Source organism: Hyla sarda, chromosome 5, assembly GCF_029499605.1.
Source record: "Hyla sarda isolate aHylSar1 chromosome 5, aHylSar1.hap1, whole genome shotgun sequence".
NCBI classification, from domain to species: Eukaryota; Metazoa; Chordata; class Amphibia; order Anura; family Hylidae; genus Hyla; species Hyla sarda.
The window spans coordinates 354,653,808-354,680,553 of record NC_079193.1 but is presented as its reverse complement, the minus strand read 5'-3'; the positions used below and the strand labels follow the sequence as shown (position 1 = coordinate 354,680,553).

Here is a 26,746-nt window from a genome sequence, read left to right as displayed (position 1 = left end):
CCCACCCATATGAACGTACACATATACCATATTGATAAAAAGTTATCCAACCGACATGTCCACTGGATGCTCCTGTAAGTAAGCATTGGATTCATTCATAAATGTATAAGATTTTTAAATGGCCGATTTATTAAAAGTAATTTACTAAAAGGTACCAAGATCACAAATTATAAAACTTAAGGGAAATGTATTAATATTTAGAGTGCGGTTGAGATTTCTTCATTGATTTATAGCCTTTAGTCAACCAGCACCATCTTCCTATGGTGTGTAAGAACATTATCCATTATGAGCAATTTATTGAAGTCAGCAGGTCACCACTATTAATCTCTAGATTTTAACTTGGCTCCTAAAAATGTTTAGAAATGCAAAAAGCCCTTACCTTTACACATTATCTGATAGTCCGTACAGCAGTCTCCTTTGGCCAGGCAATCTTCAGAGCAATAACATGCACTGTCGTCATTTCGGGCCTCTCCACATCTATCCTTACAGCTCCAGCCACGTGCTAATTTATAAATATATAAAAAAGGGAAATATTAAATTAAAACAATAAAAAAATAAATACTTTACAGGCCTAAATTGTGGCCATAAAATACAATAAAATATACAATGCTTTCCATTTTCCTGCTGTTGACCTGTCAAATAGCTTCCACACGCAAGAAAACCAGATATAACTACTATAATACTGAACCCTATATACAAGAATATAACGACTATAATACTGCTCCTATATACAAGAATATAACTACTATAATACTGCTCCTATATACAAGAATATAACTACTATAATACTGCTCCTATGCACATGAATACAACTACTATAATTTTGCCCCTATGTACAAGAATATAATTACTATAATACCGCCTCCTATATACAGGAATATAACTACTATAATACTACCTCCTATATACAAGAATATAACTACTATAATACTACCTCCTATATACAAGAATATAACTACTATAATACTACCTCCTATATACAGGAATATAACTACTATAATACTACCTCCTATATACAAGAATATAACTACTATAATACTGCCTCCTATATACAAGAATATAGCTACTATAATACTGCTCCTATGCACATGAATACAACTACTATAATTCTGCCCCCTATGTACAAGAATATAATTACTATAATACTGCCTCCTATATACAAGAATATAACTACTATAATACTGCTCCTACATACAAGAATATAACTACTATAATACTGCCTCCTATATACAAGAATATAACTACTATAATACTGCCTCCTATATACAAGAATATAACTACTATAATACTGCTCCTATATACAAGAATATAACTACTATAATACTGCTCCTATATACAAGAATATAACTACTATAATACTGCCTCCTATATACAAGAATATAACTACTATAATACTGCTCCTATATACAAGAATATAACTACTATAATACTGCCTCCTATATACAAGAATATAACTACTATAATACTGCTCCTATATACAAGAATATAACTACTATAATACTGCTCCTATATACAAGAATATAACTACTATAATACTGCTCCTATATACAAGAATATAACTACTATAATACTGCTCCTATATACAAGAATATAACTACTATAATGCTGCTCCTATATACAAGAATATAACTACTATAATACTACCTCCTATATACAAGAATATAACTACTATAATACTGATCCTATATACAAGAATATAACTACTATAATACTGCTCCTATGCACATGAATACAACTACTATAATACTGCCCTTTTGTACAACAATAAAACTATTATCCTTTTTTAGGTTTTTGAAAGTGGTTTTAACGTTTTTCACAAATTTATCTATACGATTCTAGTCAAATCTGCCTATTGCAGGAGCATGTTAGAAAAAATAGGTAAACATTTGTGCGAATTCAAAATCCAGAACATCAGCTCATTCATCTATAGCTGAACAACAAGTATAACACTAAGTCAACTCGTCTCCAAACTATAGTAGAGAGTGCAATGGAGACCGGGAAACGGCGGTGTATCAATACAGGATTGTGCTGCAGCAGGCACGACTACAGTGAGCATAAGTGGCTAATCCACAAGTAAGTTTAGCAAGATCTATCCTAACAGATCTCCTTATGTCCTATTAGCCCTTTACACACGCTGAAACAAAACCGACACTGTTTGATTTAGGAACATGTTAGCCCTGCGCCCCGTCTCCCCGCTAAAACGTCATAAAAAGTGACATTCATTGAGACTAACGGGTATTTATTAAGTGGTTTCTTTAATTAGAGTGGTGGACCAGACCAGATTAAATACAACCACCTCCCACATTCAGGAGCTCAAAACCACACTTATGACTGCCTTACGTTAACCGCTTCTCGTCCTTGGACCTTTCCAGGAGACTATTTTAAGAACATAAATAAAATAAATAAATAAATAAATAAAAGCAGTACTCCGCCCCAGACATCTTATCCCCTATGCAAAGGATAGGGGATAAGATGTCCGATCGTGGGGGTCCAGCCGTTGGGGACTCCCGCAATCTCGGCTGCTGCACCCCAGACATCTGGTGCACGGAGCAAACTTCGCTCCGTGCCGGATGACTGGCGATGTGGGGCGGAGGCTCATGACATCATGGTCATGGCCGCTCGTGGTGTCACGGCCACGCCCCCTCAATGCAAGGGAATGCGGAGGGATGAGGAGCTGTATTGAGTCCATACCATGTGGTTGGGTGTTAAGGGACCTTACCTCCTCGGGATACAATCCTTGGTTACAATTAATTTATTTAAAGGGGTACTTCGCCTCTAGACATCTTATTCCCTATCCAAAGGATAGGGCATAAAATGTCGGATTACTGGCGTCCCGCCACTGGGGACCCCCATGATCTCTTTGCTGCACCCAGTGTTCGTTTAGAGCGTCGGGTTCAGAGCTGGAGGCTCTTGATGTCACGGCCGCGCCCCCTCAATGCAAGTCTATGGGAGGGGGCGTGACGGCCGTCACGCCCCCTCCCATAGACTTGCATTGAGGGGGCGCGGCCATGACGTCAAGAGCCTCCGGCGCTGAACCCGACGCTCTAAACGAACACTGGGTGCAGCAAAGAGATCATGGGGGTCCCCAGTTGCGGGACGCCCGCAATCAGACATCTTATGCCCTGCCCCCTCAATGCAAGTCTATGGGAGGGGGCATGATGGCCGTCACGCCCCCTCCCATAGACTTGCATTGAGGGGGGCGCGGCCGTGACATCAAGAGCCTCCGGCGCTGAACCCGACGCTCTAAAGGAACACTGGGTGCAGCAAAGAGATCATGGGGGTCCCCAGTGGCGGGATGCCAGTAATCCGACATTTTATGCCCTATCCTTTGGATAGGAGATAAGATGTCTAGAGGTGGAGTACCCCTTTAAATAAATTAATTGTAACCAAGGAGGTAAGGTCCCTTGACAACACCCAACCACATGGTATGGACTCAATACAACTCCTCATCCCTCCGCAGTCTCGGCATTGCTGTTTATGTTGTTGGTGCAGCAGCAGCCCTTTTTTTAAATGAGAATAAATGGACTATTGTATGTATAATTCACAAATGAGGTCATTTTTTTTTTTTTTTTTTTTTTTTTTTTTTTACAAAAAAAAAATTAAAAATTTTCTAACAAAAAAAAAATAAATAAAAAGTTCTATGTTTATGAGTGATTTCGATACTGTACCTGTTTTTAGGCAGAGCTGGTCAAAGTCTTGGCAGCAGCTGTTGTAACTCTTACAGAGGTTGTCGCAGCGGCAGGCTGGAGGATCAGCCTCTTGTAGCTCAAAACATCGGTCCTTACACGAACCGGAAGTGCTGTCCCAGGGCGGGTCATTAAGAACTGTAGAAGACAAGGGAATATACATAAGACAGCAGCATAACTCAATGAAACAGATATATGTGATAGCCTGGGGGAGTAGGGTATGCGGAGTGTAGCTGTGCGGTGACTAAAGGCTGCTTGTTAACCCTTGCTATTTGTGACGCCAGGGTGAGGGCTCCTCAGTAATGCTTGTCCTACCGCCACCCTTCCCAAGAGCGATAGGGAGGTAGATAATAATGAAATGTCCACAATGGGAGAGTTTTCTGAAACAGTTGTAACTTTTACTGAAGATTTTATGCAAGCTTCATAACCGGAACAGTTGCTATACATGCAAGCTTTCTTTGGAGATTGACAAAGTTTGGGACTTTAGCAGTTTAGAGTCTTTAGGATAATATGCGTTGTTCCACTGGATTTAGGGGATTTAGTTGCGGTCCAGTAGTCACTCTAGCTTTAGCGGGGGTAGTTTAGAACTCATGGTTTTAGTTCCACTGAGGCCGGTAGGTTTTCAGGCCTAGTGTGTCTTTGAAAGTTGCGCAGATCCGTCCTGCTAGTCCGGCATCCACGAGAGCGATAATTGGCTACAGCTCCCTTATATGGGCAGGGACTGGACTAGTGCTAATTGGTCCAATACTTGTGTCAATCACCATTACAAAATGTTTATGGGTAACACGTGACCAAAGGACCTCCAAAAGGTCCTCCAACATACCATAGAGGATATTAACATGGTCACATGACCGAAGGTCCTGCAACGCTAAACAAGGTAAGTACTATACATTATATTAAATATACATTATTATAGAATTAGAGTAGAGAAGAGGCGACTAGGGGCTGTCCCACCTGGGGGACCCTACCTGAGCGTAGTTACTCTGACTTTTTAGAACCACCACACTAGGTACTGTATGCAATACAGTACCGGGACACCACATATACACATATCTTTCTTTAATAAAAGGTCTTGTATAAGAATAGTGGATAGCCTTGGATTTAAGGAAGTTCTCTGCTTTGGACAAACCCTACTTATTAGAAAGTTCCCTTGTAAAGCCATTACAGTACACTGGGTGCTCCGGTTGCGAAGCCATTTTTTCGCTTGTAAAACAGTGAGCTGAAAAACGCCAATTCTTATATTTTTTTTTTTACTATTTAGTTCTATTAAACTCAAAAGTAAAAAAAAAGCCATTTTTTCATACACGGCCACAAAATGAAGTGTTGCGACCATTTTTCTGGCTGTTTAATTGGCTCAATAGTGGCTATACATTTCAATGGGATTATTTTCGGGATCAGCGCACTGATTTCGGCGAGCCTCTTTTAGAGGAGATAGGACAGTCGCAGAAATTTCTTTCAACAAAATTGCTGTATGTGAATATACCCTTAAGCTCCTGAAGGAATTTAATCTTGATTCATGCCCTATCCTGCATCTCCCAAGTAATCCCACACCCTAGGGCAGTGTTTCCCAACCAGGGTGCCTCCAGCTGTTGCAAAACTACAACTCCCAGCATGCCCGGACAGCCGTTGGCTGTCCGGGCATGCTGGAAGTTGTAGTTTTGCAACAGCTGGAGCCACCTTGATTGGGAAACACTGCCCTAGGGAATGAGCTCAGGAAAAGCTAGAGGAGCAGCAGCAATAGAGGTGGACTTGTTCTGGTGACTGGGTTATCTCAGAGTGATCAGTATGTTCCCAATTAGTAAGAGGAAGAACAGTTAAAGGGGTCATCCAGGAAAAAAAAAATATATTTATATTTATATATATATATATATATATATATATATATATATATATATATATATATATATATATATATATTTATATTTTTTATTTTTTCCCTGGATAACCCCTTTAACTGTTCTTCCTCTTACATATATTATATATATATATATATACATATACACACATTTGTATATATATATATATATATATATATATACACACACACACACATTTTATAATATATATATATATATATATATATATATATATACACACACATTTTATAATATATATATATATATATATATATATATACACACATTTTATAATATATATATATACACACATTTTATAATATATATATATATATATATATATATATATATATATATATATACTCCAGAAAGTTAAACAGATTTGTAAATTACTTCTATTAAAAAATCTTAATCCTTTCAGTACTTATGAGCTTCTGAAGTTTAGGTTGTTCTTTTCTGTCTAAGTGCTCTCTGATGACACGTGTCTCGGGAACCGCCCAGTTTAGAAGAGGTTTGCTATGGGGATTTGCTTCTATACTGGACGGTTCCCGAGACAAGTGTCATCAGAGAGCACTTAGACAGAAAAGAAGAACCTCAACTTCAGAAGCTCATAAGTACTGAAAGTACTTTAATAGAAGTAATTTACAAATCTGTATATATATCACAAAGTTTTCTCCTGGATAACCCCTTTAATCCTAATACTGATCATAGATACTGAAACAAACTAGATTCTATACATTAATATACATCTATATATCAATCGATAGTTTTTTTTTTATTTACAGAGAAAAAAGGGGGAAAAAATTATTAAATAAAAATTAGATATAATTAACAATAATAATACAAAATTATAATGAGAATAATTATATATTTATTTAATGTATTTATAGAAACACTAATAACAATTTAAAAAAAAATATAACTAATCTTTACAACACTTTCATTGCCTTATGCAAAAAAGTGGCAGATATGCACAGGGGCATGCATGGAACAGAGGGTAAACAAAAACAAAACTCTTTCTCTTCCCCCCCCACATAAAATTCATTCCTATTTTTGGTTTTGCTATGGAGTCAGTTTTTCTCATGGACGACTCTTCTCTATCTATAAGGTAATGTGTACACTCGCCTTGCAGCTTCCATTCAGAAAAAATAAAAATAAAATAAAAATAAGTCCTGATGGTTTGCTAGATCCTTGGTGAATTAGTGTTTTAGGTTTCCCAGGGGTGTAGGTTGTCTTGATGGGAAATATAGCCTTGCCTATTGCCCTATTCTTCCAGAAAATCTGAATTTAACCCCTTAAGGACTCAGCCCATTTTGGCCTTAAGGACTCAGACAATTAAATTTTTACGTTTTAATTTTTTCCTCCTCGCCTTCTAAAAATCATAACTCTTTTATATTTTCATCCACAGACTAGTATGAGGGCTTGTTTTTTGCGCGACCAGTTGTCCTTTGTAATGACATCACTCATTATATCATAAAATGTATGGCGCAACCAAAAAACACTATTTTTGTGGGGAAATTAAAACGAAAAACGCAATTTTGCTAATTTTGGAAGGTTTTGTTTTCACGCCGTACAATTTATGGTAAAAATGACGTGTGTTCTTTATTCTGAGGGTCAATACGATTAAAATGATACCCATTATTATATACTTTTATATTATTGTTGCGCTTAAAAAAAAATCACAAACTTTTTAACCAAATTAGTACGTTTATAATCCCTTTATTTTGAAGACCTATAACTTTTTTATTTTTCCGTATAAGCGGCAGTATGGGGGCTCATTTTTTGCGCCATGATCTGTACTTTTTTTTGATACCACATTTGCATATAAAAAACTTAATACATTTTTTTTTAATAAAATGTATTAAAAAAGTAGGAATTTTGGACTTTTTTAAATTTTTTTCGTTCACGCCGTTCACCGTACGGGATCATTAACATTTTATTTTAATAGTTCGGACATTTACGCACGCGGCGATACCAAATATGTCTATAAAAAATGTTTTTTACGCTTTTTGGGGGTAAAATAGGAAAAAACGGACGTTTTACTTTTTTATTGGGGGAGGGGATTTTTCACTTTTTTTTTACTTTTACTTTTACATTTTTTTACATTTTTTTTTACACTTGAATAGTCCCCATAGGGGACTATTCATAGCAATACCATGATTGCTAATACTGATCTGTTCTATGTATAGGACATAGAACAGATCAGTATTATCGGTCATCTCCTGCTCTGGTCTGCTCGATCACAGACCAGAGCAGGAGACGCCGGGAGCCGCACGGAGGAAGGAGAGGGGACCTCCGTGCGGCGTTATGAATGATCGGATCCCCGCAGCAGCGCTGCGGGCGATCCGATCGTTCATTTTAAATCGCGAACTGCCGCAGATGCCGGGATCTGTATTGATCCCGGCAACTGAGGGGTTAATGGCGGACGCCCGTGAGATCGCGGGCGTCGGCCATTGCCGGCGGGTCCCTGGCTGCGATCAGCAGCCGGGATCAGCCGCGTTATGCTTAGGATGTAAATGTACGTCCTGGTGCGTTAAGTACCACCTCACCAGGACGTACATTTACGTCCTGCGTCCTTAAGGGGTTAAAGGGGTACTCCGGTGGAATTTTTTTTTTTTTTTTTTTTTTTTTTTTTTTTTTAATCAACTGGTGCCAGAAAGTTAAACAGATTTGTAAATTACTTCTATTAAATAATCTTAATCCTTCCAGTACTTCTTAGCTGCTGAATACTACAGAGGAAATTCTTTTCTCTTTTTAACACAGTGCTCTCTGCTGACATCTCTGTCCATTTTAAGAACTGTGCAGAGTAGGAGAAAATCCCCATGGCAAACATATGCTGCTCTGGACAGTTCCAAAAATGGACAGAGACGTCAGCAGAGAACGCTGTGCTCGTGATGTCAGCAGAGAGCTCTGTGTTCCAAAAAGAAAAGAATTTCCTCTTTAGTATTCAGCAGCTAATAAGTACTGGAAGGATTAAGATTTTTTAATGGAAGTAATTTACAAATCTGTTTAACTTTCTGGCACCAGTTGATTTAAAAAAGAAAAAGAAAAAGTTTTCCACCAGAGTACCCCTTTAAGGGGGTATTCCGGGGTTAACTAACTTTTAACTATCCTTCCCATTATGAATTATGCTAGTTTTCCCATTTACTTGCTATACCGCTCTGCCGTGGATCGTCTTCTTTTTCTTCCTTATATGGTCCCCCAGGTCTAGCATTTCCTTTCTGGTCCTGATGACGTTTGTCTCACAATCCTCTGCGGCTCGAGGCAGCAGCTGGTATACGGGGGGCTGTCTATTTCTTGTATTTCCTCACAAGCCTGCCCCCTGATAACGTTTCTGGTCCATCTGTACGTCCTCACATGCCGGCACGTACAAATGGACCGCAAACGTCATCAGGGGGCTGGCTTGTGATGAAATACAAGAAATAGCAAGCCCCCCGTATACCAGCTGCTGCCTCGAACCCCAACAGATTGTGAGACGAACGTCATCAGGACCTGAAAGAAAACACTAGACCTGGGGGACCATATAAGGAAGAAAAAGACGATGATCCATGGCAGAGCCGTATAGCAAGTAATGTAGAACTAGCATAATTCTTCATAATGGGCAGGATAGTTAAAAGTTAGTTAACCCCAGAATACCCCTTTAACACATAAGTCATGGAGATCTCATTGGTAGCCTCTACATCAGTGGTTCAGGAGTACCCCTTGAAAGCCCATTCCCCCAAAAAAACCACATTAGAGACATTTTGTAATGACTATAGTATAATTCATATGGTTTACTTTCCTCTGTAAACGGCCCCCTGTTCCTCTCCCTATCTCCCCAGTCCCCCGATTTACAGGTGATGTCTTCTCTAACCGGATTTGTTTACTTTTCTTTACTATCTGGCCTAGACCGTCATGAAGATTTCTCCCATACAAGACATCTCCACAGAACCAGCCAAACATACATTTTTCTGCAGTACAGTACCCACCTGTTTATTGTCACACACAGTAATAGTACCCGCTTTGCATCCCCATAAAGTTGTTAGGCCCCCTCTGTGCCCCCAAATATAGTTGTAGGCCCCCAAACTGCCCCCATATATAGTTGTAGGTCACTATACTGTCCTGCTTTGGCGCTCCACTTCTCCTCTTGTCTGGGGACCTATTGCTGTGGCTCATAGTAGGGCCCCCGGTCTGCAGGGGCAGTGGAGCAACAAAGCTGATGGTAGTTCCTGCCACAACAGCCCAGTGCCCGCGCTTCCAGTTTGCTGACCTCCTCCTCCGTGCAGTGACGTCAGTCTACCATTTCTTTCGAAGTGGTCCAGACCAGTAACCAGTGGCTGTATCTGCCATCACTGCCATCACTCAAAAACTGCTAAGTACCCCTGGAGATACTTGTACCCCCGGTTGAGAACCGCTGCTCTACATAGTTCTAGGGGATTTTAGGTCCAATGTCACATAAGGGCAAACCAAGCCACGTAGATGTTGGGTAGGGCTTCCTTTATATCTGGACTACGGCATTTGGATATGTCATCCCAGATCTATCACACAACGGATATTTCCAACACCTGATAGAACAAACCAACTAAACATGTAATGGTATACACAGGGGAAAACAAAACATACATATAAAAACAATAATTATTAATAGGCCTAGTGGCAATAGATTTATTTAAGAAAGAAACCCCCAATGTGTAATACGCCTAGATATAGATTTCCAATGGGATAATAACACAAAGAACAGAGCTACTCAAATCACTACAAAAATATATACATTATACTGAAGCAAATGCAACATACACTTAATTCAAAAGATGGAATAGACACGATAAGCAGCATCAGCGGGGCTAGCACATAAATATTGGAATATACATAGGCAGCAGTGATATCTGGATGGTATATAAAGCCTTTAACATACAAACATGAATTTATATATAAAGAGTGCAACTTCACAGTGGCTATGCAAGCGCTTCAAGAGGTGATAACTACGACGTGCAATGTGCTGCAGCCATACTGATAAAAATGGAAACTATAGGAATACACAAAAGTGCATACAAAGCGCTATACCAACCAAGGATGTTGTGCTGGTACTAGAGGTCACGGGATGCCACCCCCTCAACAAGCGTTTCGGTCTGGAGACCTTTGTCGGGGGGGGGGGGGGCACTTCAACACGTCGGTCGGTGCTAAACCCTTCTTCACTGAAAGAAAAAGGTTTAAGCGCCGAAACGTGTTGAAGTGGCCAACCCCCCTAATATCTCCTCTATGTGGGTATAATGTTAACTACTTGGAAAAAGACCTAAAACGGCCATCAATTAGTAATTATTATACAAGAGTAAGGTGGCGGTAATGCAGAGAGATTCGAGGTGCCGACCAATTCAACGCGTTTCGATGCTAAAGCCTTCTTCTGGGAAAGAATAAACTTTAGCCCCGAAGAGAGAGAAGTGGTCGGCACCCCAGATCTCTCTGACTTACCTCCTCCTCCTCGTGGGTATAATGTTTCCTACTGGATGACCCTCTTTGGCATTTATTCCAATATTGTACGTATGCAGATGCACTTTAGTATCAGTTCATATATGGTATAGATATCACATATATATATATGTATATGTTTTGGATTTACCTTTGGCAATATAATAATAATACCATTGGCTATGTCATTTTTTGAGGCATATATGCCTTCTAATATGTGCTGTGTATATTTTTTTTTTCATGCATACCTATTGGCAAGAGTGATGCTGATCCCGGTGATATTGTTTATTGATGTATGAATTTCTTTCTTTTCATTACCTCTTTACTCGCTCTCTCTTTCTTAATAAATATTTATTTTTTAGATATTATACGATGAGGTTTCTTTTTTGGTTTATATGCCAGTATGGAGTTCCACATTACTCTGCATTTACATGTTATTGCAGTTGCCACTGTTGCTAACATTACAAGTATTATACTAGCATGTTAACTGCTTTGCTCAGTTATTGGGTTGTATATCCAGAAACATAACAAACCTGGACTGTCAATTCTTTCCGAATAGATATGATAACTCTACCTATATTAAGGGAGTACTGCCGTCTTAGACACTATCAGCCAGATGGATAGAGGATAAGTGTCTGTGTGGTGTCCCGGTACAGGACCTAGTTCTGTCCCTATCTAAAGTCCCCTCAACCAGAGTCCCTTCATTCCCTTAGGGCTCTCCTGCAGGGCTTACCCCTGGTCGCCTCATATAAATTTTATATTGTATAATATATAAAGATAATATAAATGTATAGGAAATATATATGTAAAGGACCTTTCCCGGGTCATGTGATGTACAGTTGTAATGTATACTTGCTTAAGGACCTTCCAGGGTCATGTGATGTGCCCAGAGTTCAGGACCTACGGGTTTGCCGGCCAAAGAGCTTAGTCCAGCCCCCTATTATATAAAGAGTTGTAGCGACTAAATTCTCCTCTCTTCCTGCCGGACTATCAGAGAAGCACAAATATCTCAGCAGAAATCTCAATTCATCTAGGCCAAAGCCTAAAGAACCTGCAGCCACTAAACCGTGAGTTACAAAGCTCAATCTACCAAATCCTGTGTGACTACTACCAGCTAAAATACTATAATTAGTAGCACAGTGGACTGCATCAAAGTCCCAGCAAAACCTGTGAGGAACCTGCATTCCGGTTGCCTCTTAAAAGGGGTACTCCGGTGCTACTAAAGGATAGGGGATAAGATGCCCGATCGCGGGAGTCCCGCCGCTGGGGACCCCCAGGATCATGCACACGGCAACCCGTTTGTAATCAGTCCCCGGAAGTGTGTTCGCTCCGGGACTGATTACCGGCGACTACAGGGCGGGCGGCGTGTGACGTCACGCTCCGCCCCTCAATGCAAGTGTACGAGAGGGGGCGTGACAGCTATCACGCCCCCTCCCGTAGGCTTGCATTGAGGGGCGGAGCATGACATCACACAGGGGCGTGACTTCACACGCCGCCCGCCCTGTAGTCGCCGGTAATCAGTCCTGGAGCGAACACGCTCCGGGGACTGATTACAAACGGGGTGCCGCATGATCCCGGGTGTCCCCAGCGGCGGGACTCCTGCGATCAGGCATCTTATCCCCTATCCTTTGGATAGGGGATAAGATGTCTATACATAAGTCTCTTAAAGGGGTACTCATGTGCTTAAAGACTATTGCATAAAATCTTCAAGTAAAGTTCTTTAGTTAATTCATAAAGTCTACTGTGGACATTCCGTTATTTTCCCTACTGTTTGTGGGACGGTTGGCGGTAGGACCATTAACACTAAGGAAACCTCAACCTGGCATCACGACATCTAAGGGTTAATACCACCAGACCCTGCACTTACATCACTGCAACACCCCAGACACCACAACTCTCCTGGTTCACTACATCTAATCGCAAGGGGTCCGACTGCTGGGACCCCCCACGATCTCCTATACGGGGACCCGGCATTGCCGTGGCTGTGCGCAGTTAATGCGAGTCTCATCAACCTCTGGTCAATGACACGCCCCCCTCCCCCCCGGAGCAGTGCATGTCCGCCTCTCACATAGAGATACAAGGAGGGGGGAGTTTCGGCTGCGGCCCCGTACAGGAGATCCCGTGGGTCCCAGCGTTCGTCCTGCAGATAGGGGATAAGTGTCTTGCACTGCAGATCTCCTTTAACTCAATATAGACAATATTATGCCCCTATGGCAGTGTTTTCCAAACAGTGTGCCCCCATTTGTTGCAAAACTCGCAGCATACCCGGACAGCTGTGGGTAGGGGATTAGTGTCTGGGACCCCCACGATCTCCTGCTCGGTGCCCCGTCTCTCCTCACGCACTGAGCAACCACCACTCCCCTCACAGAGCTGTGTCAACCATTGCATGGAGCGCTGAGGGGGCACAGAGGGGGCGTATGTGGTGGTCAACACAGCTCTGTGTCGGGAATCTGTGGCTGCTCCGTGAATGGGGAGAGCCGAAGCGTTGGACGGGATATCTCGTTGGGCAGGATATCCCCCCAGATCAGACACATATCCCCTAGACTCTAGACCGGGGATAAGTTATTAAAAGTTTAAAAAGGGGTACTCCTCTGAAAAAAAAAACATTTTTTTAAATCAACTGGTTCCAGAAAGTTCAACAGATTTGTAAATGACTTCTTTTTAAAAATCTTAACCCTTCCAGTACTTATCAGCTGCTATATGTTGCACAGGAAGTTCTTTCCCTTTTGAACTTCCTTTTTATCTGACCACAGTGCTCTCTGCCGACACCTCTGTACATCTTTGGAACTGTCCAGAGCAGGAGAGGTTTGCTGTGGGGATTTGCTCCTACTCTGGACAGTTCCTGACATGGACAGAGGTGTCAGCAGAGAGCACTGTGGTCAGACAGAAAAGATATTAAAAAAGAAAGAGAAATTCCTGTGGAGCATAGAGCAGCTGATAAGTACTGGAAGGCTTACGATTTTTTTTTTTTTTTTTTTAAATAGAAGTCATTTACAAATCTGTTAAACTTTCTGGCACCAGTTCATTTAAAGAAAAATGTTTTCCAGTGGAGTATCCCTTTAACACTTTGAGGACCAAAGGACGTATTTGTCCCATGTTTTTAAATTTGCCTGATACAGGCAATTAAAACATGGGACAAATACGTCCCTTGGTCCTCAAAGGGTTAAACGTGCAGAGCAGTATGCTACATTTTTCCTTCACCAAGATTTAGGCCATGTTCACACACCGTAAAGCTGTGTTTCCCAACCAGGATGCCTCCAGCTGTTGCCGAAACTATGGCTCCCAGCATGCCCGGACAGCCGAAAGTCAAGTTTACACACCGCAAAGAAGTGTCATCCAACCAGGGTGCCTCCAGCTGTTGCAAAACTGCAACTCCTGGCATGCCCGGACAGCCGTTGGCTGTCCGGGCATGCTGGGAGTTGTAGTTTTGCAACAGCTGGAGGCTCCCTGATTGGGAACCACTGCCGTAAAGCAACAACCGTTTTTTGTTTTCCTTTTATGGCAGAAAGGAAACGTTCCATTTTATAAGGTGTGAACACGGCCTCAGTTTGCTCCATTAGCCTTTCATTTCAATACTTCAGTTTCAGCCAGTCCAATCCTAATCAGGAGCCTTCCCTTCCAATGTTGCTTTGCCTTGTCAGCAGAAAAAAAAAAAAAAAAAAATGTTAAAAAAATTAATTAAAAAGTCATATTTTGGCAGCTTGATGCACCCTATTTACAGAAACGACTTCTGTTATGATATTATGCAGAGCTGCAGATTCTGTACGCAGCACTGGAATGTGGGAGGATTGCTCGTATGATCATTCTAGGCTGAACAGAAGGTGGATTCGCCCACACAGGGGAACACTTCAGGCTTCTTCCATGCCTCCTGGTTTCATAAATGACCTTTCATGGCCCTTTACACACCGTTAAAAAAAAATAAAAAATAAACACTTTGCTCGATTTCAAAAGACCAAAACGCGTGGGAGAGGAGCTTGATGCAACCGAGGTTACACACACACACACACACACACACAACTATTTTAGAGTCTGAAGAAATATAGAAATATAATGTATATAAAAAGATACGTTTTGTACACACATTACATTACTTATCCTGTACTGATCCTGAGTTATACTTCACTACACTTCAGAGCTGTACTCACTATTCTGCTGGTGAGGTCACTGTGTAATAATAAATTACATTACTTATCCTGTACTGATCCTGAGTTATATCCTGTATTATACTCCAGAGCTGTACTCACTATTCTGCTGGTGGGGTCACTGTGTACATACATTACATTACTTATCCTGTACTGATCCTGAGTTATATCCTGTATTATATTCCAGAGCTGCACTCACTATTCTGCTGGTGAGATCACTGTGTACACACATTACATTAATTATCCTGTACTGATCCTGAGTTATATCCTGTATTATACTCCAGAGCTGTACGCACTATTCTGCTGGTGGGGTCACTGTGTACATACATTACATTACTTATCCTGTACTGATCCGGAGTTATATCCTGTATTATACTCCAGAGCTGTACTCACTATTCTGCTGGTGAGGTCACTGTGTACATACATTACATTACTTATCCTGTACTGATCCTGAGTTATATCCTGTATTATACCCCAGAGCTGTACTCACTATTCTGCTGGTGAGGTCACTGTGTACATACATTACATTACTTATCCTGTACTGATCCTGAGTTATATCCTGTATTATACTCCAGATCTGTACTCACTATTCTGCTGGTGGGGTCACTGTGTACATACATTACATTACTTATCCTGTACTGATCCTGATTATATCCTGTACTATACTCCAGAGCTGCACTCACTATTCTGTTGGTAGGGTCACTGTGTACATACATTACATTACTTATCCTGTACTGATCCTGAGTTATTTCCTGTATTATACTCCAGAGCTGTACTCACTATTCTGCTGGTGAGGTCACTGTGTACATACATTACATTACTTATCCTGTACTGATCCTGAGTTATTTCCTGTACTATACTCCAGAGCTGCACTCACTATTCTGCTGGTGAGGTCACGGTGTATATACATTACATTACTTATCCTGTACTGATCCTGAGTTATATCCTGTACTATACTCCAGAGCTGCACTCACTATTCTGCTGGTGAGGTCACTGTGTACATACATTACATTACTTATCCTGTACTGATCCTGAGTTATATCCTGTATTATACTCCAGAGCTGCACTCACTATTCTGCTGGTAGGGTCACTGTGTACATACATTACATTACTTATCCTGTACTGATCCTGAGTTATATCCTGTATTATACCCCAGAGCTGTACTCACTATTCTGCTGGTGAGATCACTGTGTACATACATTAATCATCCTGTACTGATCCTGAGTTATATCCTGTATTATACTCCAGAGCTGCACTCACTATTCTGCTGGTGGGGTCACTGTGTATATACATCACATTACTTATCCTGTACTGATCCTGAGTTATATCCTGTACTATACTCCAGAGCTGCACTCCCTTCTAAAATAAAAAAGTACATATTTTTCCATTATGGTTTTTACCTGTGTCGTTTTGACTCCTGGTTTTGGAGGACACTAGAGGACCAAGGATAATTTGAGTAATAAATAGAGATGCAACCTTAAAAGGGGTACTCGAGTGAAAAACGTTATTTTTTTTTTTCTTTCATATCAACTGGCTCCAGAAAGAATTTGTAAATTACCGCTATTAAAAAATCTTAATCCAACCAGTAGTTATCAGCTGCTGAAGTTGAGTTGTTATTTTCTGTCTGACAACAGTGCTCTCTGCTGACACCTCTTTCTGGCTCAGGAACTGTCCAGAGTAGGAGCAAATCCCCATAGCAACCCTCTCCTGCTCTGGACAGTTCCTGACATAGACAGAGGTGTCAACAGAGAGCACTGTGGTCAGACAGAAAAGAACTACACAACTTCAGCAGCTGATAAGTACTGGAAGGATTAAGATTTTTTTTAATAGAAGTAATTTACAAATCTGTTTAACTTTCTGGAGCCAGTTGATATGAAATAGTTTTTTGACCGGAATACCCCTTTAAAAGGTGAACCACCATGCAGAAAAATGTGTCCCCTATACAAAGAATAGGGGATAAGTTTAGACCGCAGGGACCCCTGAAATTTCCTGCACAGCTCTCCCCAGGAATGGAGCGTGTTGACCCCCGCACGAAGTGACGGCCGACATGCCTCCTTCATGTATCTCATTGAGAGAGGAGATACAGCATATGGGTATATCCGGCTCTCCCGTAGAGATGGAGGGGGGTGTCAGCTGTCGCTTCGTACAGGGGTTAAAGCGGTACTCCGCTGGCAAACTTTTTTTTTTTTTTTTTTTTTTTTAAATCAACGGGTGCCAGAAAGTTAAATAGATTTGTAAATTACTTCTATTAAAAAAATCTTAATCCTTCCAGTACTTTTTAGGGGCTGTATACTAAAGAGAAATCAAAAAAAGAAATGCATTTCCTCAGATGTCATGACCACAATGCCCTCTGCTGTCCATTTTAGGAACTGTCCAGAGCAGGAGAAAATCCCCATAGCAAACATATGCTGCTCTGGACAGGAAGGATTAAGATTTTTTTAATAGAAGTGATTTACAAATCTTCTAGGTGAGTAGGATATAATGAGTTAATAATTAAAAAATAAAAAATAGTGGGACGTGCTTCAATAATAATACATTCAATTTACTAAAATGACAATAAAATGACATAATAAATTGAATGTATTATTATTGAAGCACGTCCCACTATTTTTTAATTATTAACTCATTATATCCTACTCACCTAGAAGGTCCGGGCACTAGTATTTGTTTCTGGTTTTCTTTCCTTTTTTGCAACTAAGGTATAGCTGCATGCCCTAGTTTGACCTCGGTGTGTATTAATAATTGTGAGCTGCACATACCTATTTTTTTCTTCTGATTTACAAATCTGTTTAACTTTCTGGCACCAGTTGATTTAAAAAAAAAAAAATTCCACCGGAGTACCCCTTTAACACAAAGGGGGAAATCGCAGGAAATCGGACCCCGAAATCTAAAACTTCTCTCCTATCCTTTGGATAGGTGCTAAGTTGTCCTGCATGATAGTTGTCCTTTAAGGATTGCAAAACTACTACTCCCAGCATGCCTGTACTGCCTCTGGCTGTCTGTGCATGCTGGGAGTTGTAGTTTTGCAACAGCTGGAGGGCTTCATTCTCAGACTGTTTGCCCAAAATATATTATGGCTTCTTATTATACATGTTAAATCAGTAGTGTGCACCGCAGAGCTGCTCCCCATAGTTAAGTATGGGAAATGAATTTAAAACCTTCATGAAATTTGTTGAGCAATTTCAGAATTTTTGGTATTTTTTTTTTTTTTTTTTTTTTAATAATCCATTTTACTATAAATATATTATAAAATAATCCTATAATCTTGCAGTTTTTTTACTCTGGCCACTGAACCTAATAATAGGCTGGTGCTTCATGTTCTGTAGAGAAAACCTTTCAGCAGCGTGCTCCTTATCATTAAAGGGGTACTCCGCCCCTAGACATCTTATCCCCTATCCAAAGGATAGGGGATAAGATGTTAGATCGCCGCGGTGCCGCTGCTGGGGACCCCGGGGATCGCTGCCGCAGCACCCCGCGATCTGACCCCGCAATCTGACATCTTATCCCCTATCCTTTGGATAGGGGATAAGATGTCTAGGGGCGGAGTACCCCTTTAAAGGTAGGATTGTGATGTCCGAACACCAAAGGCTGTCCTGTGCCTCGGACCTCCCTAATGTCTATATGTCAGGCCCACTGCTCCATTGTCTGACCTGTTCTACTGTGACATATTGATGTGTACTGTTATGCACCGTACCTTTATGGCAGTGGTCTTCAACCTGCGGACCTCCAGATGTTTCAAAACTACAACTCCCAGTATGCCCGGACAGAAGATGGCTGTCCGGGCATGCTGGGAGTTGTAGTTTTGCAACATCTGGAGGTCCGCAGGTTGAAGATCACTGCTTTATGGGATTGCAGCAGAATGACCATGTGGTAGCTTGGGGGGGGGGGGGGTGTACGGTATGGGGAGTGTAGCTGTGCGGGTATTAAAGGGTGCTTGTTAACCCTTGCTATTCATGACGCCAGGGTGAGGGCTCCTCAAAGCTTTTCCTACCGCCGCCCTTCCCAGGAAAGATAGGGAGGTAGATGATAATAGGTTTGAGGTAGATGATAAAGGATTGTCCACAACCGGAAAGCTTCTGTAAACAGCGTTAACTTTTACTGAAGATTTTCTGTAGGCTTCAACAACACAACAGTCTCTTATCATAACAACAGCTTCCTTTGGAGATTGACAATGGTTGGGACTTTAGCTTTAAGAGTCTCTAGTATATTGCGCTGTTCCACTGGATTTAGGGGAATTAGTTGCGGTCCAGTAGTCAGGCTAGCATCAGCAGGAATTTAGATTTGAACTCATGATTTTTGGTTCTGTTGAGGCCGTCGGTTTTGAGGCCTAGCGTGTCTTTGAAAGTTGCGTAGCACACCGTCCTGTTAGTCCGGCATCCACAAGAGCAGCAACCCAAGAGAGCGATAATTGGACGCAGCTCCCTTATATGGGCAGGGGCTGGACTAATGCTATTGGTCCAAACGGATGTCAATCACCTTTACAGAGATTTGTGGGTAACACGTGACCCAAGGACCTCCTAAGGTCCTGCAACATACCATAGAGGTTACTAGCATGGTCACATGACCAAAGGTCCTGCAACACTGAACAAGGTAATTACTATACATTTCTATAGAATATAGATATAAATATTAAATATATACATTTATTAATATTACAACTAGACTTAAGGAGAGGCGACTAGGGGCTGTCCCACCTGAGGAACCCTACCTGAACGTAGTTACTCTGACTTTAGGGACCTCTACACTAGGTACTGGTTGCAATACGGTACCGGGACCCCACAACCAGGTGACCCTGACGCCCCAATGAGGGACCCCCAAACCTAGCCCTTATGTAGTGTAAGCGGGGGAGGAGAGTTCAGGGCGAGTTCAGTCTAGAGGAGAGGGTAAAGAGTGGAGTGCTGAAGAGGAGAGGAGAAACCCGGGGAGAAGACGACTACCAAAGTCCACCGCCACGCCAAACTCAGGAAAAACCTGACAGGTGAATATCAAAGCCTGGCAGTAAGCAAAGCTCTTGTGGAAAAAATCAGAGTGTGCTGCTAATAATCTTAAAGCTGTGTTCCACAGAAACTACAACTCCTAGTAAGGTGACAGGCTCCCGGGGTTCTACCCTGCCCATCCCTCTGCATAAGAGACTGTATTGATTGAGATCTGCTACCTCCAGCAAAGTAAAAATAGTTATCTGTAACCTTGCATCGGTGTATTACCGTGTAGGTTAACGGTGCCCTGGCGTCATGAACTGATTTATACACCCCGCACACAGTCAGTTCATTAGTCCTGCCCCCACAGGCTTAAAGTAAAAGCCGACAGCGATAGATAAGACATGATCAGGCCATTGATAATAGGTGATGATCTAAGTACCCCTCCTCCCTCTCCCTGTACAATGACCTCTGCACAGGTCACAGAGAATGCTTAGACAACTCTCTCATAGCAGTCAATGAGTTCTTTCTGGTATATTGTTTTCCCTTTATCCATGGGGTTTGCTTTAAAGCTTATCTCAATGCTGTGCATGAGGCTGAGGCAAATAGCTGCCTCAATTTAAATAAGATTAAAAAAAGGAAGAAGGAGAAAGGAGGGGGGGAAGGGAGAAATAGGAGGGGGGGGGAAGGGAGAAATAGGAGGGGGGGGAAGGAGAAAGAGGAGGGGGGGAAGGAGAATGAGAGGAGGGGGGGGAAGGAGAAAGAGAGGAGGGGGGGGAAGGAGAAAGAGAGGAGGGGGGGAAGGAGAAAGAGAGGAGGGGGGGGAAGGAGAAAGAGAGGAGGGGGGGAAGGAGAAAGAGAGGAGGGGGGAAAGGCGAAAGAGAGGAGGGGGGAAGGCGAAAGAGAGGAGGGGGGAAGGCGAAAGAGAGGAGGGGGGAAGGCGAAAGAGAGGAGGGGGGAAGGAGAAAGAGAGGAGGGGGGAAGGAGAAAGAGAGGAGGGGGGGAAGGAGAAAGAGAGGAGGGGGGAAGGGAGAAAGAGAGGAGGGGGAAGGGAGAAAGAGGAGGGGGGAAGGGAGAAAGAGAGGAGGGGGGAAGGGAGAAAGAGAGGAGGGGGGAAGGGAGAAAGAGAGGAGGGGGGAAGGGAGAAAGAGAGGAGGGGGGAAGGGAGAAAGAGAGGAGGGGGGAAGGGAGAAAGAGAGGAGGGGGGAAGGGAGAAAGAGAGGATGGGGGAAGGGAGAAAGAGAGGAGGGGGGAAGGAGAAAGAGAGGATGGGGGAAGGGAGAAAGAGAGGAGGGGGAAGGGAGAAAGAGGAGGGGGGAAGGGAGAAAGAGAGGAGGGGGGGAAGGGAGAAAGAGAGGAGGGGGAAGGGAGAAAGAGAGGAGGGGGAAGGGAGAAAGAGAGGAGGGGGGAAGGGAGAAAGAGAGGATGGGGAAGGGAGAAAGAGAGGAGGGGGGAAGGAGAAAGAGAGGATGGGGGAAGGGAGAAAGAGAGGAGGGGGGAAGGCGAAAGAGAGGAGGGGGGAAGGAAGGAAGAAAAAAGAAAGAAAGAAAGAAAGAAAGAAAGAAATCTTTCATTTCTTGGAACTAGCAATACAAACTCCTTTAAACATTTACACTAATTTCAGTGGGAGTAAAGTGTGAATTGTAAAGATGTGGCTACATTTTAAAGAAGTTTAATAATAAATATACATTTTACATCTTTTTTGCAAAACCCTCTGATTTTGTGCAAAAAAGTTGGAAATCTTCCAAAACCCGTCTAGTGCAGATGTGAGCCATTTTACCACAAAATGATGAAACCTACAAATCGCACCATAGCAGATGTAACCAAGAGAGCAGATTTCTAAATTTCACACACAAGTGCAATATTTCTTCAAAATAAAATTCACAAAAATTAAAGAAAAAAAAAGTAATCCTCATCAATTTGTCAGTTTTTTGGCCCAGAAGCTGACCACCTCTGCCCTCCCGGGGCCATCATTGTCAGTAATGTTTATGACTGGAAAAGGAAACCTCAAAAACCTACAAGGAATGGAACATTTGCTTAACCTCCAACTATTAAACAAGCCCCGTGTCTGCTCCCGACAATTATCTAATTTATAAAAGGACATGAAACATTCGGAGCAAATAACCAGCGCCACCATTAAAGACGCACTCGACAAAAACAAGTTTCAGACCGTTTTACAACCCCCGCTTTTCAGCCCTGTTCATTTCGATGCCCCCTGGGAGCAGCAGTTGCTTTAAACATGGCAGAAACTAGAGTAATGACCTGTAATAACAACCCAGGGCTGGAAAAAGAACAGACAAGACTGTACACACAATACAGGGAAAAGTTTTCCATTTCATTTACAGAAGATTTTTGTATCACTTTTCGTGAGTCCATCCATATATAATACTAGAGAATTGCTTAAAGTGTACCTGTCATCAACAAAACATTTATATAGATGTAGATAATACCATTATATGTATATTTATGTCCCTGCAGCTATTGCCTGTGTGTCTCTATGAGGAGTCCAAATACAGGAAGTAAGGGTGGACAAGCGGGGCTCCGTGAACCGAGGACAAGCGGGGCTCCGTGAACCGAGGACAAGCGGGGCTCCGTGCACCGAGGACAAGTGGGGCTCCGTGCACCGAGGACAAGCGGGGCTCCGTGCACCGAGGACAAGCGGGGCTCCGTGCACCGAGGACAAGCGGGGCTCCGTGCACCGAGGACAAGCGGGGCTCCGTGCACCGAGGACAAGCAGGGCTCCGTGCACCGAGGACAAGCAGGGCTCCGTACACCGAGGACAAGCAGGGCTCTGTACAACGAGGACAAGCAGGGCTCTGTACACCGAGGACAAGCAAGGCTATATACACTGAGGACAAGCGGGGCTCTGTACACTGAGGCTCTGTGATATGCTACGGGCTCACACAGCAGGATGATTGACAAGCCAGGAGCCTGCACAGATCCCCGATTGTCCTGCCCTCACTTTCTGTATTTGGACTCCTCACAGGCAATAGCTGCAGGGACAGCACTTTTTCACCCATTAACCAGTTACAAATATACATATAATTGTATTATCGACATTATATTAAAACTTTTTGTTGACGACAGGTACAATTTAAAGCACAATTCCAGTGATCGCTCGAGCGGCAGGATATAGGGTTGAACTTTTTTGACAATGCCAAAGACTACAGCGTTCAATCTACGAATTTAGCTGAAGTCACATAGACTTGCATGTGACTTTTTGCAAAATGCGCAAATTGAATGCCGTAGTCCTGCGCAAGTCTCGTGCAGTGCACAAAAATTTAAGCGAATATCCCGCCCCTTGAGCCATCACTGGAAGTGCACTTTAAAGGAAGATTTGTCCTCTCTTCTGACATGCATTCTGTATGATAGAGGAGAAAAGATGGTCTCAAATTGTTCTCTCTATATTGTGTTGTTCCTACTGGAAATGTACGACTAAAGCTGGGTGTTACCAGCTGGTGGCGCCACTACATGGTCTGAGACCATCCAATCAAAACTGACAGTGAGAGACAGTACAGGGACATGCCATCAAATGGTAACACCCAGTTGGCTATTTAATCAAACATTTCCAGTAGGAATAGCAGAAGAACACAAAGCTGTGAGAAATGTTCTAGAATTGTTACATTTAGGAAATGTATGCATTTCCTAAAACAGGTTAGGAGAGGCCACAGGTCCACATTAAAGGAGAACTCCGGGATAGCAAAACGTATCCCCTATCCTAGGGTCCAACTGCTGGGACCTGGCTCTCCTCCTGAATGAGGCGCGTTCAACCACAAAGCAGCGGCCGACAGCAAACCCCCCCCCCTCAATGCTCTATGGGAGAGCCGGAGCACTGTAGTCACCAATCTCCGGCTCTTCCATAGAGCTGCATTAAGGGGATTTATTGGCCGCTGCTTTGTGCAGTGGTTGAAACGCCCTATTCAGAAGGAGCCGGGCCTGGTACAGGAGATCGTGGGGGGTCCCAGTGGTCAGACCCCCCTGCAATCTCATTCTTCCACCTTGTCCTCGGAGTTCTCCTTTAAATAGTTCTACCTTAATAGTACACTGAATGGCTACTGTATTAGAGCCCGCAGTGGTTTCACAATTGGCACTACCTTGTTTGGAAATGAAACTTGCGACCAAAGAGTGCAACATAAAATGCAGCGATCAGTTTTCTGTGAGTTTCAGTGTGAATGAACAATAAAAAAGGGAAAATTGAATGATCTGAACAAACCCTGGCTATTGGTGGTGGCCTACCCTGGCCATTGGTGGTGGCCTACCTGTACTAGGATTTTGTGGGGTTCTCATGTAGCAGTATGAAGAGTATATGAAGTTGAATTGTGTGATCAGGGAAAAACATCCAGTGACAACCAATCCTGTGGACATTAAGTCATCGAAATGGGTCAGAGGAGAAGGTCAGGAATCGTTCTGATGAGCAGGCGGGGAGCACGGCCAGAAAACTGCAGCTGAATACAACCATTGGGTCTTAACTCACAACTTAGTTCACCTTAGATTGGATGGGCTATAACAGATCCTATAACTAGATCCTGTGACATTGTGCCTATAGGAAACAGGAAGGTGAGGTTCCCGGGAGAAAAAACATGAATCTCACCAGATCTCTGTGGATAAACATGGCCTGGTCAGATGGATCCAGATCTCTATAGAGAAACATGGCCTGGTCAGATGGATCCAGATCTATGTGGAGAAACATGACCTGGTCAGATGGATCCAGATCTCTGTGGATAAACGTGGCCTGGTCAGATGGATCCAGATCTCTATTGAGAAATATGATCTGGTCAGATGAATCCAGATCTCTATTGAGAAATATGATCTGGTCAGATGAATCCAGATCTCTATTGAGAAATATGATCTGGTCAGATGGATCCAGATCTCTGTGGATAAACATGGCCTGGTCAGATGGATCCAGATCTCTGTGGATAAACATGGCCTGGTCAGATGGATCCAGATCTCTTTGGATAAACATGGCCCGATCAGATGGATCCAGATCTCTATATAGAAACATGGCCTGGTCAGATGGATCCAGATCTCTATATAGAAACATGGCCCGATCAGATGGATCCAGATCTCTATATAGAAACATGGCCTGGTCAGATGGATCCAGATCTCTATATAGAAACATGGCCTGGTCGAATCTATCCAGATCTCTGTAGAGAAACATGGCCTGGTCAGGTACATCCAGATCTCTATGAAGAAACATGGCCTGGTCAGATGGATGGCTCAGACCTCTGTGGAGTAACATGGTCAGCTCAGATAAATCCAGATCTCAGTGGCAGCGATAGGTGGTCAAAATTTGGCACAAGCAGCATCTATGAGTCCTCCCTGTCAGGTGCGAAGAGTTCAGTCTGGTGAAGGAGGTGTGATGGTGGAGGGAATGTTTTCTTGGTATACCCTTACTCACTGATACATGTGGGTATTTATACAGGGCTTGTTTAAGCATTGTGTCCGACCAAGCTAATGCCTTCATGCCAGCTGTTTCCTCTATGGCGGAAGGAGACTTTCAGCAGGACAAATCTCCATGTCACAAGGATTGTATAGTAATGAATGGGTTCCAGGAACATGACCCCTATTTTCCTTGCTTTCCTGACTTCCACAGTCCCCGGATCTTAAACCTACAGAGCATTCCTGGGACAAGGTAAAACGAAAATGTTCAGAACTGGTCAGGATCTGGGAGAAGCAATCCGGTCCTCATTGGCAGTATTCCTGCAGAATTCAACACCTAGTGGAATCAATAAAATGGGGGACTGCTGCGGTAATGAAGACTTAAGGAGGCGGAACGTGCTACTAGATGGGGGAATCAAGTGGGTATGCACTTACTAAGGGGGACTAAAATGCTTGGTCTGGTGCACTTTTGGGTCTTGTAAAACAAACTTATTCAGTGCGGGAAACGGACTAAAAAGTAGTCACAAGTTAAAGCCATTAAACTTAATGGGACACTGACGCTATACCGTGATAGACGCTGGCATACCTTTTCAACACGATCCCAACATAAACCACCAACAGGTCGAGTATGCACTGTGTGAACCCAGCTTAAGATGCTGTCCCATGCTCGTCTGCTTTTCTACTTCGTCTAATCTAAGGCCTCATGTTTTCTGATGCCTCAATTGCCAAGTCCTTATGCCACCCCGGCACCCATCAGTATTATGTGCTTACAGTGTTCCATACAAGTCATTTACAGCGCACCGCACTACACCAGAACAGCAGAGAGAACTTTGGAGCCGTGTAGAACTCCGGGCACGTAGAGTAAGGAAAGTTAAACAAAATCCTGGCATGGGAACGTGGATTATTGCTGATGTCAACAGTTTAGCCTTTCACAAGCACCGCTGCTTGTCCCATCTTATTTATCCTTACAGCATTACGGTACAATACACACTTGAAAAGTTAAAAGTCAATTAAAGGAATATCGCAGCCAGGACTCAATGCAAAGAACATACAATGTCCATGTAGATCATGCTCTACCATCAACACTAATAAAAAAGGTATCCAATAGTAAAACGTATTACCTAACTACAGGACAAGGGATAAGTATCTGATTGGTGGGGTCCTCCGATCGAGTCATCGGAGGATCAGCAGCAAAAATCTGAGATTCTAAAGATGGCTTTGGGGTTAACACATTTTTTCTTTGCTCATATAGTCAGCCATACATTTTGTAGTTTGCTTCAACTAGGCCCAAAGATTCAGTTCACCGACCTGGCCGTATATAT

At 42.6% G+C, this 26,746-nt stretch overlaps 1 protein-coding gene across 8 annotated transcripts in view; it reads right to left on the bottom strand.

The window, feature by feature from the left end:
* Window positions 1-26,746, bottom strand: part of ENPP2 (ectonucleotide pyrophosphatase/phosphodiesterase 2) — a 130,575-nt gene that overhangs the window by 64,998 nt on the left and 38,831 nt on the right. For all 8 annotated transcript variants that reach the window (XM_056522673.1, XM_056522672.1, XM_056522679.1 and 5 more), the window contains exons 3-4: window positions 3,669-3,824; window positions 380-502 (exon numbers count right to left, since the gene is read on the bottom strand). In XM_056522673.1, the coding sequence (XP_056378648.1) occupies window positions 380-502; window positions 3,669-3,824 (279 nt within the window). The remainder of the gene's footprint in view (window positions 1-379; window positions 503-3,668; window positions 3,825-26,746) is intronic.